The sequence below is a fragment of the Haliaeetus leucocephalus genome, unplaced genomic scaffold (assembly GCF_000737465.1).
Source record: "Haliaeetus leucocephalus isolate CR32 unplaced genomic scaffold, Haliaeetus_leucocephalus-4.0 Scaffold206, whole genome shotgun sequence".
Taxonomy (NCBI): domain Eukaryota; kingdom Metazoa; phylum Chordata; class Aves; order Accipitriformes; family Accipitridae; genus Haliaeetus; species Haliaeetus leucocephalus.
Genome location: NW_010972642.1, coordinates 7,161,141 through 7,187,006, shown reverse-complemented (window position 1 = coordinate 7,187,006; position 25,866 = coordinate 7,161,141). Strand labels below are relative to the sequence as shown.

The 25,866-nt window shown below is 47.3% G+C and overlaps 2 protein-coding genes across 2 annotated transcripts in view; both read left to right on the top strand.

Moving 5' to 3' along the window:
• TMTC1 (transmembrane and tetratricopeptide repeat containing 1) overlaps window positions 1-4,020 on the top strand; it is a 129,476-nt gene extending 125,456 nt beyond the window's left edge. The window contains exons 16-19 of the mRNA XM_010566218.1: window positions 513-650; window positions 1,038-1,160; window positions 2,250-2,327; window positions 3,062-4,020. Of these exons, the coding sequence (XP_010564520.1) occupies window positions 513-650; window positions 1,038-1,160; window positions 2,250-2,327; window positions 3,062-3,202 (480 nt within the window). The 3' untranslated portion in view covers window positions 3,203-4,020. The remainder of the gene's footprint in view (window positions 1-512; window positions 651-1,037; window positions 1,161-2,249; window positions 2,328-3,061) is intronic.
• A 1,074-nt stretch (window positions 4,021-5,094) lies between these two features.
• OVCH1 (ovochymase 1) overlaps window positions 5,095-25,866 on the top strand; it is a 67,297-nt gene continuing 46,525 nt past the window's right edge. Inside the window, 12 exon segments of the mRNA XM_010566345.1 lie at window positions 5,095-5,113; window positions 5,673-5,852; window positions 12,354-12,472; window positions 13,269-13,417; window positions 16,073-16,245; window positions 18,847-19,001; window positions 19,989-20,181; window positions 21,337-21,434; window positions 21,949-22,019; window positions 22,129-22,263; window positions 23,469-23,607; window positions 24,641-24,734. Coding sequence (XP_010564647.1) covers window positions 5,095-5,113; window positions 5,673-5,852; window positions 12,354-12,472; window positions 13,269-13,417; window positions 16,073-16,245; window positions 18,847-19,001; window positions 19,989-20,181; window positions 21,337-21,434; window positions 21,949-22,019; window positions 22,129-22,263; window positions 23,469-23,607; window positions 24,641-24,734 — 1,525 coding nt within the window.

Genomic DNA, 25,866 nt, shown 5'->3' with positions numbered 1-25,866 from the left:
GGAAGCGGGGGGGGGGGGGGGGGAGTTGGCTGGGGCAGGGATCGCTGCTCAGGAACTAACTGGGCATCGGTCAGCGAGTGGTGAGCAGTTGCATTGTACATCACTTGTACATTCCAATCCTTTTATTATTATTGTCATTTTATTATTGTTATTATTATTGTTATTAGTTTCTTCCTTTCTGGTCTATTAAACTGTTCTTATCTCAAACCACAAGTTTTACCTTCTTTTTCCAATTCTTTCCCCCATCCCACTGAGGAGGGGGCGAAGTGAGTGAGCAGCTGCATAGTGCTTAGTTGCTGGCTGGGGTTAAACCATGACGACTTGGCATAGAGAAAATCTGACCTGCCCCTTACTTGCTAGGAAGGGTCAGTCCTTCCACCTTTCCTTGAGGTGCCTCTTAACACCACCAGCAGGAGAAGCAGGAGCCCAGCACCAGCCGCTGCATGCAGCATCATGTATTAAGAAGGGCTGAGCTTTTTAAGATCATAACTCTTTATCATGTGGCTCTGTAGGCTCAGGTTTTAGCAATGATGGGGCGGACGAAGGAAGCTGAAAAGATGACAAACCATATACTCAACGAGGATGTGGAGTGTCTGGAGTGCTATCGCCTTCTGTCAGCCATCTACAGCAAGCAGGAGCACTATGCCAAGGTAGTGTGGCTGCGGGGTACCCGTGTCTCGAGAGCTTACACACAGAGTTCAGGTTGAATTTTACACTCTGTCTCTCCAGAGACATGTCACATGCCTTAGCGCACATCCAGTAGATTTATTTTTTCACTAAAGCCTTCTGTTTATCTAGGTACTGGGACTGAAGCTAAGCAGTGTGGTTTTCTTACCATTTACTGCTCCTGTTGCTGTCAGCCCCGCTGCCCATCAGCCACAGGCACCTAAAAAACTCATTTCCACATGTGTTAACAGTGTGGGGCAAAGGGAGGGAGGAAGATGACTCTTATGCTGGGAGGGCCTAGTGGTGAGGAGAGTGTGAGAAGTGGAAAGGCACAGAATACAGTAACACAATGTCCTCTTGCTTTTTCACAGGCACTTGAAGCTATAGAGAAAGCTCTTCAGCTAAAACCAAAGGATCCAAAAGTCATATCAGAGCTCTTTTTCACTAAAGGAAACCAGCTAAGAGAACAGAATCTCCTTGACAAAGCTTTTGAGGTATGACTGCTCTATGCCCTATGGATAGTTTTCTCAGTTAAAAGATAAGAGTTAGCTCATTGCATCTCATACTCCCTGGTGCATGCACCCTGGCTTTTGGCCTTGGGAACTCAGCAGTTCACCAGTGGTACAGCTAAAGCTGTGGGGCAGCTAACTTTGCCAGACTTAGTTGCAACTTTTTTCTCATTCCTGTGTGGAAATACAGCTCCCTGCTCTGAGAGGTTAAGTACAGAGTCATGGTGGGATTATGGAGGAGCCTAGGCCTTTTCTCATTGACCAGACCCGTGGTCCGTCCAGCCCCAGCCCCTCTTGCTGGCAATGGCCAACTGCAGGTGGCTCAGCTGGAAGCTTGGGGACTTGTGAGAGCCCACCATGTTGTTATACCTCACCTCATTACCTAACAGCTGAGAGACTGGCTTCTCCTGTAAAGCAGAGGCTTGATAGCTCAGAAATTATGTTAGCATTAAATATAGCACAGAATATTATTGGGATGGTTCCGAATACTCTCAGTATCCTTAGAGATGTCTAATCCTGATTTGAATCCTTTCCTGTTGTGACACCATAAAAACGGTGCTGTTTGACAGACTCCAGAAGGTCCCTGTTGCTGCTTCTCCCGTGCACAGTGGCAGAAGCAGTGGGGCAGGATAGCACTGCCCTCAGGTCCTTGTGAAACCTCCAGGCAAGTGGCTGTACCATCATCTGCTGCCAGCTCCAAATTAAAGCCTTGCAGATAAGGAGCATCACAGCCCACGCATGGCTTGTGGTTGGCAGGCACCTGCCCAAGGAGATGACCCTGACGTGCAGGAGACCCCAGGGGTGCAGGGTGGCTGGGAGAGGGTTGCAGGGTTTGGTGTGGCTCCTCATATGGTGCTGTGGGCAGGGAAAAGCTGCAAGATGAGCTCAGCGCTATATTATGTTGCCTCTGCTGTAAAGAAACTGAAATTCAGCTTGTGCATTGTATATGAGAATTTGAAATCGTATTTTAAATGGAATCAGAAGGAGAGGAAACTTCGTTTCTATTTCTCCTCCAGCACTGGTTTTGTTTGAAGAGTCAGACTCTTAACCTAAAAATGTTTCATGTTTATGTAGAGCTATAAACGGGCTGTGGAGCTCAACCCAGACCAAGCACAGGCCTGGATGAATATGGGAGGCATTGAGCACATCAAGGTATGACAATTTTGCTTTTCCTTAAGCTGTCAAGTGCAGGACAGAAAGCTAAATTTGTTTCAGATTGCCAAGAACTGCATGTTTGTGAACAGTGAGCATCCCCAGGATATTTTATCCAAGAAGAAGGAAAGTCTGTCCACCCCAACTAGAATTTCGCAACCAGTTTGCTTGGGAATATTTATCCTGTAATGTAAATCTCCTATTTTAAGAGGGCAGGCTGCAAAGAACAACCTGCCCATCTCTAAAGTTTTCCTGCTTCAATTGTTGACCTACGCTAGAAAAATGTCACCGTGAGTCGACTTTTAAGATTCCTCTCTACCTAATTAATTTAATAAAGATGTCTAATGCAGAATACTGGCATGAAATTATGGAAATAGACAGCCTGCCCTGTGGTTGCTTATCTTTTTGAATACTTTAGCATATCATTATGATTTGAGTCTTAAGGAGTCACATTGTCTGATATCCTTAAGCTATCCCATTGCTGAGTAAAATTAACTCTTCTGGTACAATGTAAGGGAAAAATGTAAATCTACTTCTTGCCACGTGTGTTTGATCAAATTTAGGCTAACGGCACTCAGTGATCCATTTCATAATGAGGAAGTATTCCTGTTACCTAACAATATTAAGTTTTATAAACTCTTCTTCCTTTGTATTACGGTCTTCCCTGTTCCCAAGGAATGAACTTTCTATGTCAGGGAATGTGAATGAGATCTGTTCGCTCATTTTCTTTGTAGGGGAGCTACATCACTGCCCGTGGCTACTATGAGAAAGCCTTACAGCTGGTTCCGAACAGCAAGTTGCTGAAGGAGAATCTGGCCAAGCTGGATCGCTTGGAGAAACGGTTTCAGGAAGTCCAGGAGAAAGACCAAACATAGCATTGAGTCACCAGTGGAAAGAAACTCATGCCCCTTGGAGAAGAGTATGGTGGAAGCCTATTGCTCAAAGTTTTTTTGAGCTGAAGGAACTTTGATAGGACTCAGAATTACGGAAGGCAAATTTTGAATGCATGCTTATGTTTGACCAAAGTTACAGGAGACACTCGGCTCCTGTGGGACATGCTGGAGAATGAATGAAAACCTTCCTTTAATCAAGATTTATGTTTAGGCTGAACCCATTTTAATCACACCGGGAGTGTGGGTGGGACATGTACCTTCAATATCTTGGTTATCACTGGGGAAACCATGGAGACAAAGCACGCATCCAATGCAGCAGGGATGAAGTAGAACCTCATGTTACTCAACACAGGCTCACCTTGTCCACGTGAAGTACCACTGATGGGCTTCATTGCAAGTGCTGCCAGGTCCTTCTGAGCCAGGAAAGATCGTCATAATGGTCACATAAAAAGGTTTCAAGGGGTTAATGCTGAGGAAGTGGTGGCCACTTCTACAGCTCTAAATGTGACTTGAAAATTATTCTAAAGAAAGGGAAAATGATATCTGAATATCACCCTAGAAGGATGATTCTACAAGTAGGACAAATGATCCTTTGGGGGAAAACCTCACCTGAATGTTTTACTCATAAGATAGTAATTTTATAGTAATTCAGATTCATGATGTCAGTATTGTCAAATATCATATGGCTTTACCCTTTGCCCTCTCCCTCCAGGCCAAATAATTATTACTCTGAAAAAAATGGAAGCATCCAAAGGCAATGGGAAGCTCTAGGATTACTTGTCCTCCTGTCCAGTCCCCAGTAAAAAACCCAAACAACCGATCTGATCAATATGGGAGGTAAAGTAAGGCCACAGAGAAATTAGGGAAGATTTCCTAGCCTGGAAAGGTACTAAGGAGGCTTTTTTATGGGTGTGCAGGGACAAAGCCTGTTTATCATGGTGATAACACTGATAAAACACTTTGTCAAAGTGTTCTCACCCCCTCCCCCAAAAGATACAGAAAATGACTTATAGCTGATCAGTCATAAATCTATATTTTTAAATACTGAAGTGGGAAAACAAATTCTTTTCAGAATTGGGGCTTTTATTTTTGACCTTTATTTATTTAACTTATAATAATCAAATAATTAATATATTTTCTCTGTTTTATATGAATTGGGCAGTATCCTTCACAGCTGGCCACATGGCTGGGCGTTGTGACTTGTATTGTCTGAAGTTAGAAAAATGCAGTACCACCGAGGCGTGCTTGAATAACTCCCCCTAATGATGTTTCTGAAGCATATGGCTGCAGAGCACATTGGACCATACTGTCACTGCAATAACAGCACTGCTGCTGCTTCCACCAGGGTTTGTACCAGTTCATAGAGAGTGTTAGTGGGATTGTGCTTGGTGCCACTGCCTTTGGGTTTGGACATCAGGGTAGCTCATCAGTTTGTTCCTCTTGCAGCAGGAAACTGCTGTAAAAGTTGTTATATTTGAGCTTGATTGTGGCCAGTCCCTGCAGAAGAGCAGCCAAGGGTTTGGCATTATTAGTAAAGGACAGTTCAGATTAGGTATGCGATGCCTTGGTACACATCTGTCAGGAAAAGCCTGTGTGGCAGTGAACCACATGGCGACCAGGTTTAGTTGGTGCTGGCCATGGCACCTCAGCAAGCTCCAGATTTGCTCAGCGTGATGGGACAGCTGTGCGCTGGTGGCTGTGCTGGCTTCATTTAAAAAGCTCGGTGTCTAGATGCTACTGATGGTCAAATTACAGACAAATGATTAACATGACTCCAACTGCATTTGGAGCTCAGAGGGAGTCCAGACTGGTGTAGATGTCTGCCCTGCCAGGGCTTGTGGACCTGCTAGAGCCATGACTGAGCACCCACCGAGATGGGGCTGGACACGGGAGGTACTGGTCCCCACTGGCCAAGAAGGCCAGCCAGTGCCTACAGTGGGCAAAGGTGGGAGGAAGAGAGCATCAGGGGGAGAAGGTGGTGACACACGTTTCTAGGCTCTCTCCCTTAGAACCAGCTTCCCAAGGGAGCAGCTGGGACCAAAGTAAGTCAGTCTTTTGCTGGTGAATTTTCCCTTCTGCCCCAGCCCAAGCAGCCTACTTTGCTTTGCGGGGCCGAGGGCAGGTTTGAGGTCCTAGGGCTGCATCAGCAACCCTTGTCTTTCCACATGACTCTTGTGGCTGTAGACTTGCTGACCTGACATTTCTGCAGGTCCCCAGTGCAGGTGCTCTGCTGGATGCCGTGCATGGACTAGCTTTGCACAGCCCTGGCACTGCCAGGATGGCCAGGAGGAGATGGGGTTGCACCAGCAGAGTCCTGTGGGATGGGGAAACCAAAGCTTAAATGTCCTCTGAGAGCAGTCGGTTCCCCACCGTGCATTGCAAAGTTCTAGATGGTTCGTTACTGGGGTATTCAGAGGTATCTGGACCATAAAGCTCTCTGCCTCTCCCCAAGGTGAGCCTGCCTTTGGGGCAGCTTCACCAAAGCCCCGTGTGCCCCAGCTGGCTGCCTGCCCGTGGTACTGCCGCGTGGCGGCGAGTTTGGGGGCTGCCAGGGCTGTGTTTGGTGCAGCCCCCGACAGCAGTGCCATGCTAAGCCTCCCGTGGAGGAGGCACCTGCTGGGTGCTCTGACAGGTAGCCGAAGCGTGGGGGATAGGGGTGGGGGGAGATACGTCTCATTAAAAACATGTATCAGCTATAAACTTTGCCTCATAAAGATATATTAAATAAATACTATATATTCTACAAGCCCCACAGCAGTGTGGCTTTAAATTGTGGCCGATGAAACATATTTTTTCAAATATAGAAGAAGTTGTATTTTTTATAGCAATGCTTTGTGAGGGGAAAGACTTGGTTTTGTGTTTTTAACTTTGGCTGAGAGACCTGGTAGAAATTGTTGTCTTGTTCTTGTCCTAGAACCTGATCAAAGCCATCTTGACCTCCTAAAACTGGTGCACATGTAAAAGTATAACATAGCTTTGGGTACTCCCTCCCCTGCCCCCCCCCCCAGATCCTGGAGAAAGATTACCATTTTTGCAACACTGTCTTACTTGCAGAATAATGTAGAAAGATGAGACCATCCTCCCGGTGAGGGAGGTGGTTTGGTTGGAAGGCATGGCGTATGTTCATCCACTTGCCTGAATTAGGCAGGTAACTTATCCACAGAGTTTAATCCCAGTTGAACCGGATTACGTTTATATGCCGAAAGGCCAACTCTCCACATTTTGGAGCTGGGTTTATGGTAGTTATGGAGAGAGGAGGGCTTGGTAATGAACCCTGCTTTTCTGAACCAGCACTTTATACCCCATCTATGCAGATGACGGTCTGCAAACTGGCAGCATATTTGGAGAACGATTCAGACCATGAGATACCAAAGCAGTTAAACCTTTGTGAAGTTTTGAGCTGACTCTCTGTCTCGCTGGCATCCATGCTGAAACACTGTGTTTGTTCAGGACATTAATCTTGTGAAAGGTTTATTGCAGGCAAAGAAGAAGAATGGATTATGATACGAAATGGGTTACCTCCACCCAAATGGAATGCTATTGTGGAAGATAAATTGAGCGACTTACCTTGTGATAAACTGGATATTATCTTAATTAATCATAGGAAATGTCCTCTTCCTCTAGCATTGCGCAGCTTCTAAAATAATGAGTTATAAATACATTGTTTTCTGCCAACTCCAGTGCTCAGCATGGTTAGCAGAGATTAAAAATTAATAAATGGCTGAAGCTCTACCTGGTGGGGGAAGGTTCACTCTCTCTGCAAGTTGCATTGGCTAAACCTCAGTGCTCACCAATATTAAAGTGGAGAATTAACAGAACGCTGGTTAGACAGGAGTCTCATGTACTCACTGTGCATTTTAATCCTAAATGAAAAGCATAATAATTGTGTTGCTTTTTCCTTTCCACATGAATAATATTTTCAGCTGATGGATTTTGTTTTATTTTATTGCTTATTTAAAGTCCATCATTCTTTGCTTTCCTTCCTTTTCCATCCCCTGGGATAAATGATGCAGTGGGGGGCATTTTCTCTCTCTCATAGACTCCTTGGACTAGCTTTTCCTACAAATGTGCAGGCAGCTTGTTTTGGCCAAACAGTAAGTGAATGCAGCAGTGCAAATGGCCTTCATTCCAGAGATCTTGACGAGGACAGGGTGTGTGCATGCATGCACATGGGTGGAAGAAGTCTAAGTAAAAAAAATCCACAGTAAAGAACCTAACTCGCAGGGGAGGCTGGACACCCCTAAAATTATCTAAAAACTATGAAAGCTTCTCAACAGGTACAGAAACCAGGCCAGATATGGTGTACAATACTTGGTGAAAGAAGATAATTGTCATTCTGATTTTGATAATTAGGCAATTTAGAGTATAGTTGTATGATCTTTTGCCCCATTTGTCCTCCAACTTGGTGAAACGGTATATGCTTAAGTCTCCTCAATCTGTATGTGATTAAGTTGACCAAGTGCTCATTTTCTATCTTTCATATATGCAATTATGCACAATCTTTGGAAAAAATTAGCCCTTAGAGGTTTTTTCCCCCCAACCTTCAGTCTCTTGCAGCAATTTCAAAATGCACTGTTTTGCTTTCATGTACATTTAAACCCAGCAGCAAAAAAAAAAAAAAAAAAGGAAAAAAAAGCGCTCGGCATACACTAGTGTTTCAATGTGGCAAAGTTGCTTCAGGTAATCTCGATAACTTTGTGCAAAAGTTCATTGCCATGTTTGTACTGACTTGCTGAAAATTTTTTCTTCTGGAAAATACCCCCAGTGGTATCCTCTGTAAAAGTTATGGCTTCTACAACTGTATTACTGTAGAAATCTCTGCCTGAAGTGGATGTCGCGCTGCGTGTTCCTCTCATGCGGGAGCTGTTTGCATTGCCTGTTGTTCATAGGGTTCTTATTTCTGTATCTTTTTTTTTTTTAATCGGTTGTGCATATCTTTTTAAAAAAAAACAAGAAAACAGCCCGTGGATTAGAAATCTTTTACAAATAAATTCACACTTAGCAGCAGCTGGATGTATGTCAGTGGTACAGGAATTTGCAAAGTCTTTGCTTTTTTCACTGTGGGATTTATGGCTAGATTTCACATAAAGGAGTTATGCTCGAAGTCTTTGCAAAAGAAAATGTATGTAAATGTCTATTTTATATAAAAAGTAAGAAAAGTAAGTGGAGTGTCTGGTTTTGTTCTCTTGGCTATGGAGTCAGTCTGTTCGTTAGGACCAACCATGAACAAGTTCTTCGGGAGGTGGAAGGGCCAAAGTTTCTTACTCCACTTGACTTACATTTTACTGTCCAAGGAGTCCCAGTGATTGCTCATGTAGGAGCAACTATGCAGCACGTGTATTTGAGCCTGGCCACGTAAAAATATTGGAGCAGGCATTTTTTGGAGCCTGAGCATGAGAAAGGATAAGGGCTGGTGCTTACACAGTCTTGATGATCAGACACATTATACTGACATAAGCTCTTCATGTCAGGCTTTATACATCTGTCAGAAATGTGTCAAAGCAACATTAAGTCTACAGAGTGCAAAGGGAAAAACAGAACTGAAATTAAAAAGAAACTAATTTTGTTCTAATTCCCTTCTTCCTGGCAGATGTTCCCAGATGCTCCTGCATGCTTCTAGGGCTTGGATTCATTCAGGGCATCATGATGGTGATAAACACCTCCATCGAAAACAGACCTGAAAGAGAATCGAAAGCCCTGAACACAAGCCATAGTGGTTTTTTGCCATCTTGGTGTGTGCAAAACCCTCTGTAGCATGTAGGGGAACTGCATGCTCACTTTGAAGTCAGCCCGTACACCCTGAAGTTCTCCTGGATCTCAACAGCGCAGGGGTTCTTAATGGAGCTTGATTTTGTGGTATGTGGATAACGGCTCTCCCTGTAAAAAAGGTCAATCATTTTCATCCTTACGGCAGCTACTTAAGGCTCTCCATAAGCCCCATGTATGGCTTCACAGGTGAGGAGCTGCTGGAGGTTTCAGACAGCTCTCTTGGTGTCCTCTGGGAAGGAAGAAGAAACACACTGCCATGCCTTACAGAGGGGCTCCCCCAGCCAGCTTGGGTGAGGAGAGACTGCGGGGCGAGGAACTTGACTGGACTCGCCTTTGCCTGGGCTAATCCTCCTCTGCAAAAGCAATGAAATTTCTTTCAAACCGCAAGGGCTGAGGCAGCTCGGGGCCGGTGGCAGTGGTGAGGCGGGGGATATTAGATCTTGCCGCTGTCTCTGTGGGAAGCGGGCAGCAAACTACAAACAAGAGAGCCAAGGGAGCTGGTGACCCCCAGTGAGACATGGCAGGAGAGCCTCCAAACCCACCTGAGGAGCAGCCCTGCAGCCTCACCTGCCAAAACTGATTGGCCCTCTCATCTATTAAAGGGGGTTGTTAGGCACCAGGAGGGTTGTTTCTCCTGTGTGTGGCAGAGCATAGCCTGGGATCCAGCACTGGGTGCTTTTCCTGGGCCATGGTGGGAGCAGGGCTCATCCTGCTGCTCATGTCCCTTCTCGCTCCACCGGTGAGTCCTGTGTGCGGGCTGTGGGGAGATGTGCACCACTGTGTGGGCTACAGCAGCAAGCACTGGTGTTATCTGCTCTTTTAAGTTATCAGGCGAGTGAATGTAAGCAGTCAGTTTTCACAAATCATGCCAGGGCTTGGTGTGCTTGCCTCTGGTGAGTGATTTTGGGCTGCCCTTACTGTAGCTCTGCTGGGACTGGAAGCCTTTCTTACCCTCCCCATCTAGGTGCTGCTTGCCACAGCCATCTCCTTGGCTGCTGTGGCAAGTAAGCTGTTCCCCATGCAGGCTGCTCAGCTGTGGTGTGGTCCCGTGGCTGTGCGAGAAAGAGAAATAGCTTGGTCCCACTGAGCTTGCTAACTGGTGACCCTGGGGCACTTGGGTCAGAAAAGGGTCTAGGCGAGCAATGAATGGCAACATATTCTCAAATCCTTCTTGCACATCCTCCTGCAGCAGCTAATGTATTTATAACTCCCTGTCTGGGCCGCTCCCACATCCATGTAAAAATTTCTTTCCTAGGGATGCTTGTAGGCAAGAGAGGAAAATAAGCACAGGGCAGGCTGCAAAAGGGGTCAAGTTGGGCAGAAGAACAGTGATCTTCAGAGTGACTTGCTCCTGGTAATGAAACTAGTGCTAAAAAGAACTGCCCAGCTGGGGTAAGAGATGGTATAACCAGCTAATTGCCATCCCTCCCACACTGCTCCAATAGGATGCTGGTCCTTCTGCTATTGCTAATGCTATTTCTCTCTCCGCCTAAGGAATGGTGTTTTCTTCATCATTTACCCTCCTGATAAAGTCTATTTATTTTATACTTCGCTAGTAGATTTGCTGCTATAGCAATAATCACCACAGTCTCTCGTTGGAAAAGCTAGTCAGCAGCAAGGGCTAGGGAGAGCTTGGTCCAGCTCAATGGCTTAGAAAATTGTGCCTGATTTTGTGACTGAGCTTTTCTGCAGTATTCAAATGCTTTGAGGCCAGAGAGTGCCCTGGGAATATGATAAAATGCTATTAAAAAAGGGAGAGAGAGGCTGGTCTTAGCTGAACAGAGCAGCAAGGAGCTCAGTGAGCACCTCTACAGCCAGGAGTGCTGCAGGAGTTGCGCAAGGATCCTCACTCACAACCTTGTGGGGTGAGTCCCGCTTGTTGCTGCTGAGGTCTTGGGATGGTTGGCCATCTGGGTAGAGGAGAAAGATTCAGGCACTGAGTTCAGTTCACTGGCACTCAGATAAGGTGTTGTGAGACATTGGTGGGCTTTCTAATGCCTGTCAACCTGATGGGAAGGTTAAGCAAGTAGCATTGCCTTCAAGCCTACACAGAGGACATAGGACCCAAAGTTAAAGAGAGGGATGGAGGGGTGTCATTGTGATAGTTGGTAACATTCTGGATCCAGACTCAGTCTCCTGGTGACTCTAGTGAGTTATTCTAGGCTCTCGCCAGAGCAAATACAGTGCGAGTACCTCCTAAATCATGAGCATTATATTGCTTATGTTTGTTTGGCTGGGAACTGAACTCTTATCCCAGCCTTGGCTTAGGAGAGGCAGAGGACCCCTCCTATTGGCATAAGAAACACATTGGTCAGGAGCGAATAACAGAGTGATTTTTAGCTGGTGCAGACACAGGGCCAGCAGAAGGGAGTGGAGGAAGAGCTGCTGTCCTCTTCTCAGCAAAGGAGCCAGAAGCCTGATGCTGCCCTTCTCCCACAACCCAGCCTGGAGAAGCAGCCCTCCGGTATGAGAAGTTGCAGTCAGTTCCTTTTCTTTGTGTCCCGAGCATCTGAGATCGCTCCTCCTGTGTGATCTTGGCTGTGATGATCACGTTCTGGAGCTGACCCAGGGGAGCAGCACATGCCTTCGTCCCCCCAGCGCGGGGTCCGGCAGGCCTGTCGGGGGGTGTGTCCCTCCCTGCTGCGTGAGGACTGGTGGGGTTTTCCCTAGAAAACATAAATGGGATTGCCATGAATTTATCTCAAACTGCACAGTTCAGTGAAGCATCTAAAATTTAATCAGACCCAGCCATCCCTAAATCAAACTTCCCTGTGCTCACTGTCCACATTTCTAAGGCACAATCGGTGCCAAAAGCGATGTGAGAAAGCTCTGTCTCCTTGTGATGTGTTTCAGACCAAAGCCAAGACTGCGTGCTGGGCCAGCTCAGTTCAGAGACAGGATCTTTCATGATGACTTAACTTGCTCAGGTTAAGTGCCACAGGGCACTTAGATATGGAAGCTTTGAAATAATAAACTTCGGATAAAGTCAGGTGGCATCATTATAACCTGTTGCACTTGTTACTTAATTTTGTAAGACCCAGTTGCATTTCATTAAGAATAATTAGCCTACTGGATGAAATCTAAATTTGCTTTTTTTATGACTGGGCACACACATCATGAAAATACCTCACAGGAGACCTCAGCTTTGCACACATCAGTGTCTTATCAAGAAAAGCAATTTCCGTGTGTTTTCATTTTGCTCCATATAATTGCCTTCAGCTTGGAGCTCAGGCTGGAGTCAGGAAAGCCGGGACACCTGGGATTTGTCCCACTAATTCCCTACCTGCCAGAAGACCCTGAGGTGATTTGAGCATGTGGGGAGTTGCCTCACTGCAAAACTCTCTTGTTTCTGTCTTCTCTGTAGGCCTGAAGCGTGGGCTTCATCCCATTGACCTGAAGAGCCCAAAGGATGCTCTGCCACTGGGATTCTTCTCTCATATTGCTGAAGAGAGAGAGTTGGTGCCCAGAGGGCAGCGCTGGCAGGTCTGTGTTGCAGTGTGCTGCCTTCTTCTTGGGGAAGGGGGAGGAGAGGCAGGAGCCATCTCTCTTTCATCCTCAAGTCATTGAATGCTGCTCACTCAGGAGCAGAAGCTGCACTAAAAGTCCTTTCCCAGCTTCCCAGGCTGACCCCGCTCTCAAAGCGGGAGGGAATGAGCTGATCTAATGGTTAAGACGAGATCTCTGGCTGGTGTGAGCTAATGCAGCAGCGGAGCTTTTGTGGCATACACCATCTGAGGATTTCCTTGGGTTTATGGTACAGAAAGAGATTGTAGAGGTGGGAAGGGAGGATGTCTCTGCTCTCCTGCTGCAGAGGAAAGTTACCTTGCCTAGCAGCTTACATTCACATAAGGAAAAGCACTGAGCAATGATTGTGGGATGATGCTTTACAGTAACTGAGCAGGCCATGGCTCTATTTAGAAAAGTACTACCTGTTTGCATGTTGCCAGAGCAAATGTGCACCTGTGGCAAAATAGTGTTTGCCACCTCCCTCCCCCCAAAACCCAGTCCCTGCACATGCAACAGCTTGAAAATGTACGCAGGTATGAAGGGCAGGAAGGGGTAGTGTAGGGAGAGGGCAGGGTGCTGGGGTCAGGGGGATGGATCCTCTGGAGCCCTGGCTAGCGTTAAGCCCTGGGGAAGCTCTTGCAGCAGCAAGAGGAGCAAGATGTCTGCCTGGTCCCCTCTGTTCTGGGATGCAGCTGGGTGTCCCACACACTAATACTGGGAGGAAAAAGTTGTTTGCTGGGCTGGGCTGATCTTTGTTATTTCACATTTTCAGAGGAAACAGGAGTCACCTCATCTCAAACCATACCTGGCCCTTTCTTTGAAGGTGTCCCTGAAACCGGGCCATTTCCATTTCTGTGGTGGCAGCCTGTTCCGAGAAGACGTGGTTACTAGCAGTGGTCACTGCATGGTGAACCTGGAGCAGTAAGTCAGCCTCACCTCCTCACTTGCTCTTGAACCTCTTGCAGCAAAAGTTCCCCTTAGGACGTGGGGAGCTCCTGGGCCCAGATGTGTGGTCCCCAGGTAGGGCGGGAGATGCACCTCTCCCCCCACAGGGGCTGAGTGGAGCCAGTGCTCTGCCACAGTCAGATCTGTGGGATGTGTCACTCCAGGGCCATGGGTCCTCGAGCAACTCATGTACCCCCCAGCACCCTGCTTGCTCCTGTTGGGTCTCTGCATGTTTCTTCCCAAAGCCTGGAGAGAGGGCTCCCCGGCTCAGGGAGTTTGCAAATCAAATTCATATGTCCTGTTTGCTGCTTGGGAGCTTTGAGGTGTGGGCAGCCCGGGGGCAGAGATCAGGGTGTGGAAATCTCTGTGCTAGCACAGTTCTTCTAAATGTCTAAATCACTAATTTTTAAAGGGCTTTGTCCCTGCCCACCTAAGCAAGCACCAAGAGAAGCATTTCTGAGGCAGAAGCAGCACTGCATCTTCCTCGTAAAAGCAGCCCTGGCAACTGTCCCATTACTCCTAGCAGTCACATTGGCCTCTGTACTTTTAATGCAAGACCAGCTTCACAGGCCATGCTAAAGACCTCTTAATGGGCAGGGACAATGATATAAGTGGCCCTTTTGCCAGCCCTCTTATAATCCATTATAATGTAATTGCAGACCAGTCAGCTTCACATCTGTTTCTTGCTCAACTTAAGCATCATTTTTGAGGACTAATGTTGAATAATGACGAAGTTGCTATGGTATAAAAATTTCTATGTGCAAGATTAACCTTGATAATGAGGCACCTCCTTGTTTCTCTATTCCGTGCAAAACTAGCCAGGGCTTTTAGTCTCCACTGTTACGCTGCCAATACTGTTCCTGTGTTCCCATTACTGCAGAGTTTACATTGACAGGCAATCCTGGTGTCGGACATTGCTGGGAAGTATGGGAACTTTCCAGTTCCAGTAAACACCCTCCTGGGACTAAAGCAGGTCTGTTATGGCTGGAAGTGATTAGAAAATGAGAGGCAGGGTTTCTCTGAGGGGGAGGGAATAAATCTTAATTTACTAGGAAGCATTGAAGCAAAGGCTTAGGTTGAACCCCATGTACCTCGATTCAAAGTGCTTGGGGCCGCGCTTCAGGGCAGGCAGCCACAATAAAATGTGTGTCTACCAGCCCCCTCAAGCTGGGCTGCCCAGACCTGGCACCTCTAAAGGCTGCATGGGTGAAATAGCGTGGTGGTAATTCACAGCAGTCGGACTTTCATGAAGGGGTGCAATCCCATGGAGGTTAGAGAAGAGATTGAGGGCAGGGTTTTTTTTAAAAAAAAAAAAACCGACAAAACCAACAAAAGCACAACAAAAAAAACCAAACCCAAAACAAAACACACACACCCCACCCCCCACCCCCCCAACTACTAGAAAACAGTGATAAATAGGCTTCAAAGCTCTTGTCTGAGCACTGGGGTTTCTTAGACTCTCAAGTGATCGTAGTCTGGAGAGAAAAGGCAGTTGCTTCAGGTCTCAGTTCTGTCCTGTTTTGATAATAGTTCAGGCAGACCTTTTAATCAGCCCTAACTGCAAAGATCTCAAGATAAGCTCGCTGCTGTTGTGCCCTGTGCTGTGAGAATTGGTAACAGGAAACACTGACAGCCAAAATGCAGACAAGTTTTGTGGCTCCTGTGGGCATCTCTTGGCAGTGCCTGATACTGGGCAGGTTGATGAACCCAGTTCATGTCTCCCATTGAGTGCAAAACTGTCCCACCATGCACCCCAGTGCACTTGCTGGACTCCCTAGAGGAGGGTAAACTGCTTTGCTAAAGATCTTGTTTGCTAAAGATGGGATCTACTGTCCGCCTATTTACTGGGTAACTCCGCTCTAATAGCATAGCTATCTACCTAATTGCTAAAAGAAATACTGAAAGGTGTTTTGACTCTGCTGGAGTGGATTGCTCTAAGTTTAACTGTGACATTATATTGCTTATAAAATATGCAGAAAAACCATAATGGGCACACACTTGTCTAGTGTTAATTTAAACTACATGTAGCTGCCTAAAATAATCGTGAAGCTCTCAAATGTGGGCCTCTGCTCATCTCCTAAATGCACCGATAACAAAATTAGAAAGGAGGATTTATGGGGCCAAAATAACTTGGCAATCAGTTCCCATTGCTTTTAAGGCTTCTCGTGTGCCTTTTAGGATCCCAGACTGCAGGTAACAAGGGCTGAGCTTGATGTATCAAGGCCAAAAATGGCACAGGGGTTCTGCGAGTCCCAAGGCAAAAGATAAGCTGTCTTTTTGCCTGTACCAAGCTGGCTGCAATGAAATCTGCTGGCACCTCCCCTGGCCTCCTGGCAGCTCTGTGCTGCCCAGGTATGAACAGTGGCTTGATGGGTAACAGATGAAACAAGAAGCTTATTTATCCATTTAAAAGCTTTTCCAGCTGGAGCTCAGGGAATCCTCCATGTTGCTGCTCATGTGAAATCAGGCCAGCTGAAAGTCCTGTTACTGGAGGCCAGCCCCAGTTCCCAGAGCAGGACCACTGTGGAGGGTTGCAGTCTCAGTGTGAGGGTGGGAACTTGCAGGAGATGGTTTGCTGTGGGGCAGCAACCCCTTCCCTCATCAACCCGGCACTGTTTTATTTCCCACCAGGAAACTCCTGAAGACCCTGGTGGTGACAGTGGGGGAGCATCATCTCCAGTGGGCAGACAGGCAGGAGCAGAGCATCCCCGTCTCACATGTCATCATCCACCCCGTGTTCAACCGGCTGCGCTACATGGATTGCGACGTGGCCCTGCTGTACCTGCAGCACCCAGCCCAGTACGGTAAGCAGCAGCCCAAGGGGATGAGCTGTTGCTGTGGGAGGGTGCTTTACGTGGGCAAAGTCCTCATCTGATGCACTGGTCCGCAAAACCCACCCCTCTTTCTTCCCTTCCCGTGCTCTCTATGCTAGAGAAGTGTCCCCTCAGTTACACCCTTAATTCTTATCAAAGTAACACAGTTGGGTTAATTGTTGTCCTAGGCTTTGATTAATTGTCCCAGAAGTTTATCCCTTGAATCAAGCAGGGTCTGTGTTCTGGCTATGCTTTCTTTGTGTACCAGATTCCTGTGTGCCCTTGTGTTCCCCTCCTACAAGCTGTACCAGCACGGTTTCCTTCAGCCCCATTGTGCCAACGCTAGCTCTCGGCTAGCTGCTGGGCTAGCTGCCGGAAAGCCGTCACCTTCCTCTTGGCCATAGCCCTGGGCTATTAGCTTGCAGTGGGCTGCAAGGGTCCTGCCCACTGAGAAGCAGGCTGGATTAACACCTGCTTGCTCCAAGTGCTTCTGCAGGCAAAGGCAAAGCCTCTGGAGATGATTTTAGGGCCTTGGTGTGAGGGAAGTGGCACAAGTCTTTAACTTCCCAGGCTTTTCAAAGGCAATTCCTTAAGTTATATAAAGCTACTGATGGGTTACAGCCAACTGGCCATGACTGTCTGTCACCATCAGATGGCAGATCAGCCAACATAAAATAACCTTCTGTCACTGTCGCATCTCAAATAACTGCCTTGGGTGGCAATAGCCTTACGGTTTGCCCATAATGGCAGGAATAAGGGAAATAAGACCCAAGAAGTGTTCGTTTCAGGGCTCGGACCCCCTGGCAGGCAGTGTGAGGAAGGCTGCTTGAGGGCTGCCTGTGTGCCTGTACTCTGTGGCTGAACAGGTATGTCTCTAGGCATGAACAGCATCTGAGCTGTATGGACAACCTGTGAGGAAACTACAGGGCTCCCTGCTTAGCCCTTCTGAAGGCTGGGCACTGCCAATGCCCCATCAAGACAGCCAAGGAGAACTGTGATCCATTTTTCTCCCAATATCAAGGAAAAACTAACCAATATGAGTCTGGATTGAACTGAGCTGAATCTTTTGAGTTTTTCATGTCCTGCATAACTCCTCTGATCCGATCAGCACTGCTCTTTGGGGAGAATGATGTAGAGTTTCTCACAAGGACCGGCCTGTTCCCACACCATATGAGACCAACACAGAGGCAACCTAGTTGACTCATCTCTGCCATGCTGTTCCCCCTCTTCTTTTGTCCCCTTCCCAAGTATCTTCCTGCTTAAATTAACATTCAAAGGTAGCTAACAATCTTCCTGATCTCTGTCTCTGAATTTGCCATGTATAAATTCAATTACAAATTACTAACTTCGGTTTGTATTCTTATTTTATAAATACCCACATATGACTGTGGTGTTTTTGGAAGGGGAGAAATGGAACAGTGTGACTTGAAGGATGCTGTTTGTACCTGTAAATCAGACATGCTCCTGGAAGCATGGGGTTCATGTGCTCATTTGTATACCCTTTCCTGTGCAGCAGACAAGGTTCAGCCCACCTGCCTTGCTCACAGGGATGAAGACTTCCAGGCTGGGACACTGTGTGTAGCTAGTGGCTGGGGCGAGGTGTCTGAGGGCGAGTCAAATGGCAGGATTCTCCTCAGAGTTGCAGGAATAAAAGGATAAGGGAAAGGAGCCACTTTCTTTCAGAAATGGAAATGCAAGAAGAGGTGACTCCTGCCAGATGGAAAATTCGAGTACTCCTTTGCTCATCAGGTTTCCTCTGCTTGTCAGAGAACCAGCCCCTGTAGGGATGTGCAGATCAGCGTTTTCCTGCAGCATGGGACCTTGGAGCACATTAGGGAAGGTTGCACTTTGCAGTACTGCTGTGCATATTAATGCATGTGTATTGGAGCCTCTTGCAAGCAGAGCCATCCTTACAAGGTGCTACAGAAGTGGGAATAGTTCCCTTGTGTGTAAAAAGAAAAAAAAACCAAACCTCTTTTATACTCTTTCATCTAGATATCAGAAAGCCATTCCCTCAAAGGAATTTCACTTGCTTGAGTTTTGGTAGATTTTACAGGAAATGGGCATGTCTGTGAATGTTGCTTTTTATTTTTACATTCCCAGTGGTTTGGGGCTCATCCACAGTAGAGGAGACAGAAGAGACTTGCCTGTCCCCCACTCCCCAGCAGCCCTCCCAGGAGAGATCATGCTGTCTCCCAGCCAGGGCTGCTCTTTCATGCTAGCACCTTGCTGGGGGCTTTGTCCTGGCCCCTGCAAGTCTCCAGCCCTGTAGTAGAGTGCTTGGGAGAAGAAAGAAATGTCTGTTGTCCAACCTGCAGGGGAATGACCTGCTCCAACCCTCTTTTGAGGCACTGGTTGGGGACAAACCAATGCATTACCTGCCTAGCTGGGTGCCTCTGCTTGGTGATCCCAAACTGCTCCCAAACATCACCACCGCAGGCAGGCAACTGTGCGGGACCCCCCCAGCCACTCTTGCCGGGGTGTTGTGGAAGGGGCAGATGCAGCTCCCAGGTGATGGGGCTGTTGGCTGTCATTTGGCCGGAGGCGTGAGCTTTCTTGTAGATGGTGGATGTGGCCTGGTTGCTCTGGCAGTGGCTGGGGTGCTGGATCCCGTCCTGCGGGAGGTGGAGCTGCCCCTCACGGACAGGCAGACCTGCAGTGCGCTGCTGAGGGGCATGAACCTGCCACCGGTGCGGGGTTCCATGCTGTGCACTGGCTTTCCTGATGGCAGGGGGGATGCATGCAAGGTAACGGCTCATCTGCCCTGGCTGCTGCTGGGTAGCAGGCTTGTCCTGTCCACCCACAAACCTTCTTCTTTCCTGGGGAGAAAGGAAAGAGCACTGAGAGTGCTGTCGGCACTTTGCTGAGCAAGGGCTTTACAAGGAGCTTCGGGATAATGAAGGCAGGAGGACTCTTTTGCGGGTAGGAGTATGGTTATGGGCAGGAGACTGAAGCATGATTGCCCCCTTGCCTAGACCTGCCCTGGGCATTGCTAACAGCAGGACCTCCATCTCTGCATGCAAGTGCCACCACCTCTGCAGAAACCATGGGGGACGTTCAGTGGTGGGACTCCAGGCAATGGGCAAGGGAGCCTGGCATGGGCAATGCTACCAGGAGGTTGGAAAGAAGGCAATTCCCACCTCTCCCTTGATGTCCCCTTACACCCACTCAAGCCTTCTGATACCTTCACTCAGACAGTCCCACTGGGCAATAAAGGAGTTTGCTCAGTGCCAAACTCTTCTCGTCCTAACAGTGTGAGTGGGACCCGTCTTGCCCTGCCCTAGGGAAGGCTGCTGACCAGGCTGTCACTAGTCTCCTTGGGGTGTACTTGCATGGATAATTTTTTAACCAAGAAGTAGCTTGTGAAGCTCCCTGCCCTCTGTCATACCTTGCGTGAAGATTTTCAAAGCAGTGCTGCAGCTGATGTTAGTGAAATGGCTTTCATCTTTACATTCTTCATGAAAAAAAGGGGTTTGTGTACAGGGAAGGGCAGGTTGCCAAACTGCAAGTCAGATCAGGGGAGTGAAACAACAGAGCTTAGACTGGCACATTTTAGATTAAACAAGAACAGCTGAATGAGCAGGGATAGTGCCAGGCCCCTGCGACTGGGGAGAAGCAAGCAAGGCTGTGTTAGCTTCTGCAGTAAAACCGGCCAGTCATGCAACACTGTCAAAGGTTGGGGCTGCTGGCACAGGAATAAATGGCACCTTTCTTCGCCAATGGAGTTTGGACAGGGTGACTCTGGAGGCCCCCTTGCATGTCTGAGGGCTGGTGGCACCTGGACTCTGGCCATTGTGGTGTCCTGGGGGGTCAGTTGTGCCAGGGGATGGGATACCCTCAAGAGAAGCATCACAGCCCGGGGCTCACCAGGCATCTTCTCCCAGGTGGCTGCATTCATGGACTTCATTGCCCAGCACATGACACCAGGTAGGTATGAGTACTGGGAGGTTTTTTCCTCTCCTGTCCCTTTAGCACCATAGGGATCCAAATTGCCGTGCTATTGCTGCCTCCCTCTCTTCCACCAACAGCAGTTCTGTTTAATTTCCAGCTGCTGCATCGTCAGCAAGGTATATTATCTTTCAATTTGGGATGGCAAAACCAAAGGTTTAAACAGATAAGTCCCCCTTCAGAAACCCTGTTATAATAGCAGGTCTGACCCTTGCATCCCCTGAAGGAAAAGCAGAAGGCTACTCAAGCTGCCCTCTTTCTGGCTGAATGCAGCCCATCCAGCTCAGCAAGGTGTCCCTCGAGCGCTGCGTACCAGCCCTACTCTAATAAAAGCCTGCTTTGAGTGCTTGCCAGCTCGAGATCTGAACTGCTGTTGTGCTCCTGAAATGGTGTGCAGGCTCTATCAGGGGTTATCTCCTCATCAAATACACCTTTGAATGTGTATGGGAAGAGAGGCGCTGTAGTAAGTGCCGCAGTTTTAGTGGCTTATCAGAAGTGCCTTTTATAGCTAGGCACAGGTCTAGCGACTCCCCGATGGCCACTTGTATTTTTCTGGACAGTTTATGACAGAGCTAATACAAGTTATTAAAGAGATGGTGTTATTTCTGTCATAGCCATCAAAGTTGAGGTGTTGGTACTAACTGATACCCAACCTATTATGGCTTTGCTAGGGATCCTTAATGATTATGCTTTCAAAGGGGGACTGTCTGCAGCTAAGAAGGTGCCTTTTAATTGGGAGCAGTATCTGCAAGGAGCAGAAGCCACGTGGCTACAAAGTGGGTGCATTACCCTTTGCAAAGCAGAGCTATTGGGATTCACACGGACCAAATGCCCCTAGAAGATGAAGGGAAGGCCGACATAAAAGTGGTGCTTCATTAAAAACAAGCTTGGAGTAGCCACGTCAGCTCTTAACAGGCTGAATGGATGCAAGCCCACCGTGCTGGCGGGACAACTCCCAAAAGTTTGGGGATTTTTAAGTAGGACTTTGGGAAAGAAATTGTGTGCTCTCATCTGAGGCTTCTCTCAGCTGCATGTCAAGCACTTTGTGTTTGAAACAACTGCAGTGCTGTAGCCCATGCCTTGACTGATAGTGCCTGTGCTGCAATACCCCACACAACAATTTTCTCTCCCTAGGTGCTGTGCCAGGCCCTCTCCCTGTGCCAGTGGAGTGCAGTTCCCAAGGTGTCCAGTTCTTTCTAGTGGCTGCATTTGGTACCCCCAGGCTTTGGAGGGTAAGTACCCTGCCAACAGGCAACTGTAGTTTGGCTGTAGTAGCCAAACACTGAATTTTCCTCAGGGCACCCACTGAAGTGTTTCCCAGGGCTCAGAAGCTCCAACCACCACTGGCCCAGGCACCACTCTCAGCAGTGTCTGGATGACAGTTGCTGCGTGTTCCCTGCAATGCCAATCCCCAGCTACGCTTGCTGGGCAGGATAACGCTGTGGGGGAAGGCAGGAGGACACAGAGCCTATTTGTAATACAGATTCTGTGTGAGCCATGCTCATGAAATGGCTGCGGCTGGCTAGAGATCTGTTGTACCCTTTATCCTTTGGTCTAGCCTTATCAATGTCAGCTCACACAAAGAAGCTTTCAGCTCCTGCAGGAGGCAGGGGAATGAGATGGACTGGGCTGGCGGTGGGTCAGTCGCACAGCACAAAGCTATTGCTGCTGTAAGAAAGCATCAGTCCCCACCTAGTGCTGAGTAAATTCACAGCAGTCCTCCGCTATTGGTAACTGTCTTCCCAGATGGCTTGTGCCAAGAGGAAAGATGATAAAATTTACCACGTGGAGCTGGTGACATCAGTTGTCAGCTTCTGGTGCGTGCTTGCAGGAAAGCAGTCGCTGGAGACTCCCAGCCTGCGATGGAGCTGATGCGGGCTAAGCTCAGCCATGCAAATACATGCCTTTACTATTGCTTGCTTCTAGCCTGTGCACCTGGAATATAACAGTGCTGGAAGACAAAATCATCTTGATACACTTCACCAAATTAGATGTAGAGTACGAAGTTGGATGTGACCGTGACTATGTGTCCCTCTATTGGAATGGAAAAGAGCTGGATCAGTAAGTCTTGGGTGCCTTGGAGGAATGAGGGTTACTGGGTATAATTTCTTGTCATTCATTGTCATGAAGAACAGCAAATCTAGCTGGCTTTTGAGAAACCTTTTGGGTTTTGCACTATGAATCTAAAAAGCTAAACATGACACCCAAATGGAGGAGGGCAGGTGGGACTGAGGGACATCTTCATATTTGTGCTGGCATCTAGTGCAGTGCAATGGGTGTCTCAAAAATGTCTTTCAACTGTACATAATTCTGTGCTACCTCTGCCTTGTCTCCAACATACCCATTTCACTCTACGGACCCTGGGTAGCAGAATAAACTGAGTGCTTAGCCTTGCTTAGCTGGTGTGTGTCCAGATGAGTTTCTGATGTGTTAGCATAGCAGCAAGTATTGCATGCATTGGAGACACAGCTCAAAGGCTGGCTCTTCCTTGGTTCAAAATTGGTTATATGGTGCAACAAGCATGCAGATTCCTGGGTAGCTGTACAGTTAGGTTAGGTGAGTTAGGTGAGACTAAAAGAAACGTGGCCAGTTGTCCCTCGCAAAGGTATGCTTAAAACTGAACTGATAGAGAATAAATATTTCCTGCAAATACTGGCTGCCTCTGCACTCTAACTTAGCACTAATGGTGATGTGTTGGTAATAATGTTAATCCTTAGTCATGCAATTCATCCTTGAGGAATATTTGGTTGTTCATGTGGTTGTTTTGGTTGAAGTCCCATCTCCTCAATTTCTCTGTACCGCCTCCAAATATTTTATACATAATGAAAGCCAAATAGTCTCTCCACTCAGTGAGATGAGACCTTCCCTATGGGATCTAGCCTAATGAACCGCTGTGAGATTTGCCTGCATAAATGTATGTTCAGCCCACCCTTCCACCAGCTCCTTGTCTCCCTCGGGTAAAGCCTGCGGGGATGTGTTCCCAGCCCCTCTGCTGGCAGAGCTGGACCAGGTCACTGTTAAGTTTGTTTCCAATGGGAGCAACGCTGGCTGAAACTTTGAGCTCACCTTCATGGCCCTCCATAAGGACCCTGAAGCAGGTGACTTCACTGACGCTGTAGAAACTCCTTTCCTCTCCTTCCTGACACCCTTAAAAATAACAACTATCCTTAGTGTGCCTGGGTTCCTTAAAAATCAAGTTGTTGATTTGGGTTTATTAAAAGTACCGTATAATCCCGTCTGTTAAATTGTCTCCTTTCTCGTCTGAGTATTGCAGGCTTGGGCTGTGAAAGTGTCACAGTGTTAGTGGAAGAGGGCAAGATTGATACTGCTAATTAGCCTGGCTTGTATCCCAGGAACACAAAGTGCCACTGGCTCATTGAAGGTCCAGCAGAGTATGTCGTAAAGGTAATAAAAGGAGAAACTGCACTTAAACCTCTGCACTAAGAACTGTTCGGAGGAGCGATTCAATAAAATCCTGCCAGAAACATCTGTGACACGCAAGACTGTAAATTGTAAGGTTTCCAGGTCACTGATTCTTTGCAGGGCATATTTTGTCAACTAGACATCACCTCTGAACTCATGTATGGAGGGGCTGTGACTGTTGTAAGTGCTTGAGTCTGTAGGCACCAATCTCATCTCAGGATAGCTTTATCTTGAAGCCCAGCACAGATTTGAGGGTAAAGGGAAGGTAGAGAGCATGTTGTAAACAATATAGCCTTTTCCTCAAGGCAGCATCAAACCCCCCCAAGCTACTCCTTAGCCCCATACCAAGGTGTCTGCTTCTCATTGCGCGTGGGCTGTCTGATAATAGTTCCCACTCATAGTACCAGCATCTCTTTATTTTTATTGCCTGTTGCTACTTGTGTGCAGCAAGCATCCCGCCGAGCTCACCCCAGCCCATGATGAGTCACGTTGCCATTTACATTGTTCAAAGCAGCAACATCTCTCCTCCCCTGCTGCCTTGGCTAAGGGGTGGAAAAACAGTGTTAAACCTAGGGATGCTTGAATGGTGTGCAGACTGTTGCTTGGGTTGCCGCTGCTCTGTTGGTGTGAGAACTTGCAGTCTGGATTAAAAACCAAACAAATGAAAAATCACCCACTTTCCATGCTTGAAGGAAAAGCTCTTGGAAGGGCACTCCGTATGGGACACTGACCCTTCAGAAGTAAAAGGCACTGAGTGTTGCAGTAAAGATGACGGCTGAAATGCCTTAAGGTAAAGCTTAGGCCAGCTTCACCCTCTGCAGACCTGTCTGTAGCCTTGCACAGGAAGGAGCAGTCAGACTGAGATTGCCAACAGACTGTTTTGTTGCAAAACATGACACACTCACCAAGGGATTCATGCCCAAATTCTTACAAATTCTAGCTTTTCTCCAGCCCGTGGTTAGGAAGGGTAAGTGTTTTGGTCTTGATGCTTCCCTCTTGCTTGTCCACTTTGCAGCTGGAGTTTGAAGACTTTGCTGTGGAACTTAGCCTGGGCTGCACTTATGATGCAGTTACTGTTTATGGTGATGAAGAAGAAGAAAACCAGTTGGGTGAGCACTAATTGTTTCAGACTTAAATTAGAAATCCCTGTGGAAACAGGCATGTTTTATCACCAAAATATGCTCTCTGGTAACGTGTTGCTCGGTGGCAATGGTAAGGGCTTCTGCAGGAGCCTTGAGGCTTGCCTACCTGCCTTGCCCATCATGATGCGGCCAAGTGCACCATTGGCACAGGAGATCCCACATCCTGATCCAAGGCTGTGCTTTCTCATGGAGAGCTGGCTGGTGTTGCAGGGCTGGATATAGGACCATGGCTCACGTTCTGCTGCAGCGCACACCAGTGTGTGCTGCTGGATCAGGCCTCCACTCTATGTCTCTCTCACAGGAGAGAGCAAGAGCAACTTGCTCTAAGTGTCATTGAAAAAGACATGTTCAAAGTAAGGCAGAGTGAAAGAACGGTTGTTGATGGGTTCATTCTACTGGAATGAATACAAATTCTTTATGAATTGAACTAATTCTATTGGAATTTCGTTAATGAAAAATTGCTAGCCTGAGGCATCGCTTTCCTACACTTTCAGAAGGAAATATTTTTTAATTCCTCACTTTAAATCTGCTTCAGTTTTATCAATATAAAAATCTTTAACTTTAGTGAAATAAATGTTCTTTTTTTTGAACAACTATATTTCCAGATGTTCCTCCTACTTGGATGAAATGAAAACATGTTGTAACACCCCGTCTTTTTTTAAAAAAACAGCTTTCAGGCACCACACTCACTTTAGCAGAGCTTGATATCTATTCTTAAGGTGAAAAGCAATCTGGTGCTCAGAAGTGAAGATGTTTGAATTGAATTCTGGCCACCTCTTTACAGGCCTGTATGTCAACCAAAAGACAGAGTAGAGTGATGAAGGGCTGGTGCTCTTGACACCAAATAATCTGGGTAAGAGGCTTGAACTGGCCTGGGTTTGCCATTGACAAGTGATCTTTGGCAAACTGCTTCTATTTTTTCCATCTATTTTGTAGTGGTAATTTAGTTGCATGTGTTTACCAAATGCTGAATAAGTACTAACACTACAGTTCCCTTGAAAAGAAATCTGTTTTCCATCGGAAAGGACTATTTAAGTGGGGGGAAGGTGGCTGACAAATTTGGAACTGGAATCTTTCGGGGGGAGCTTTCAGCATCACA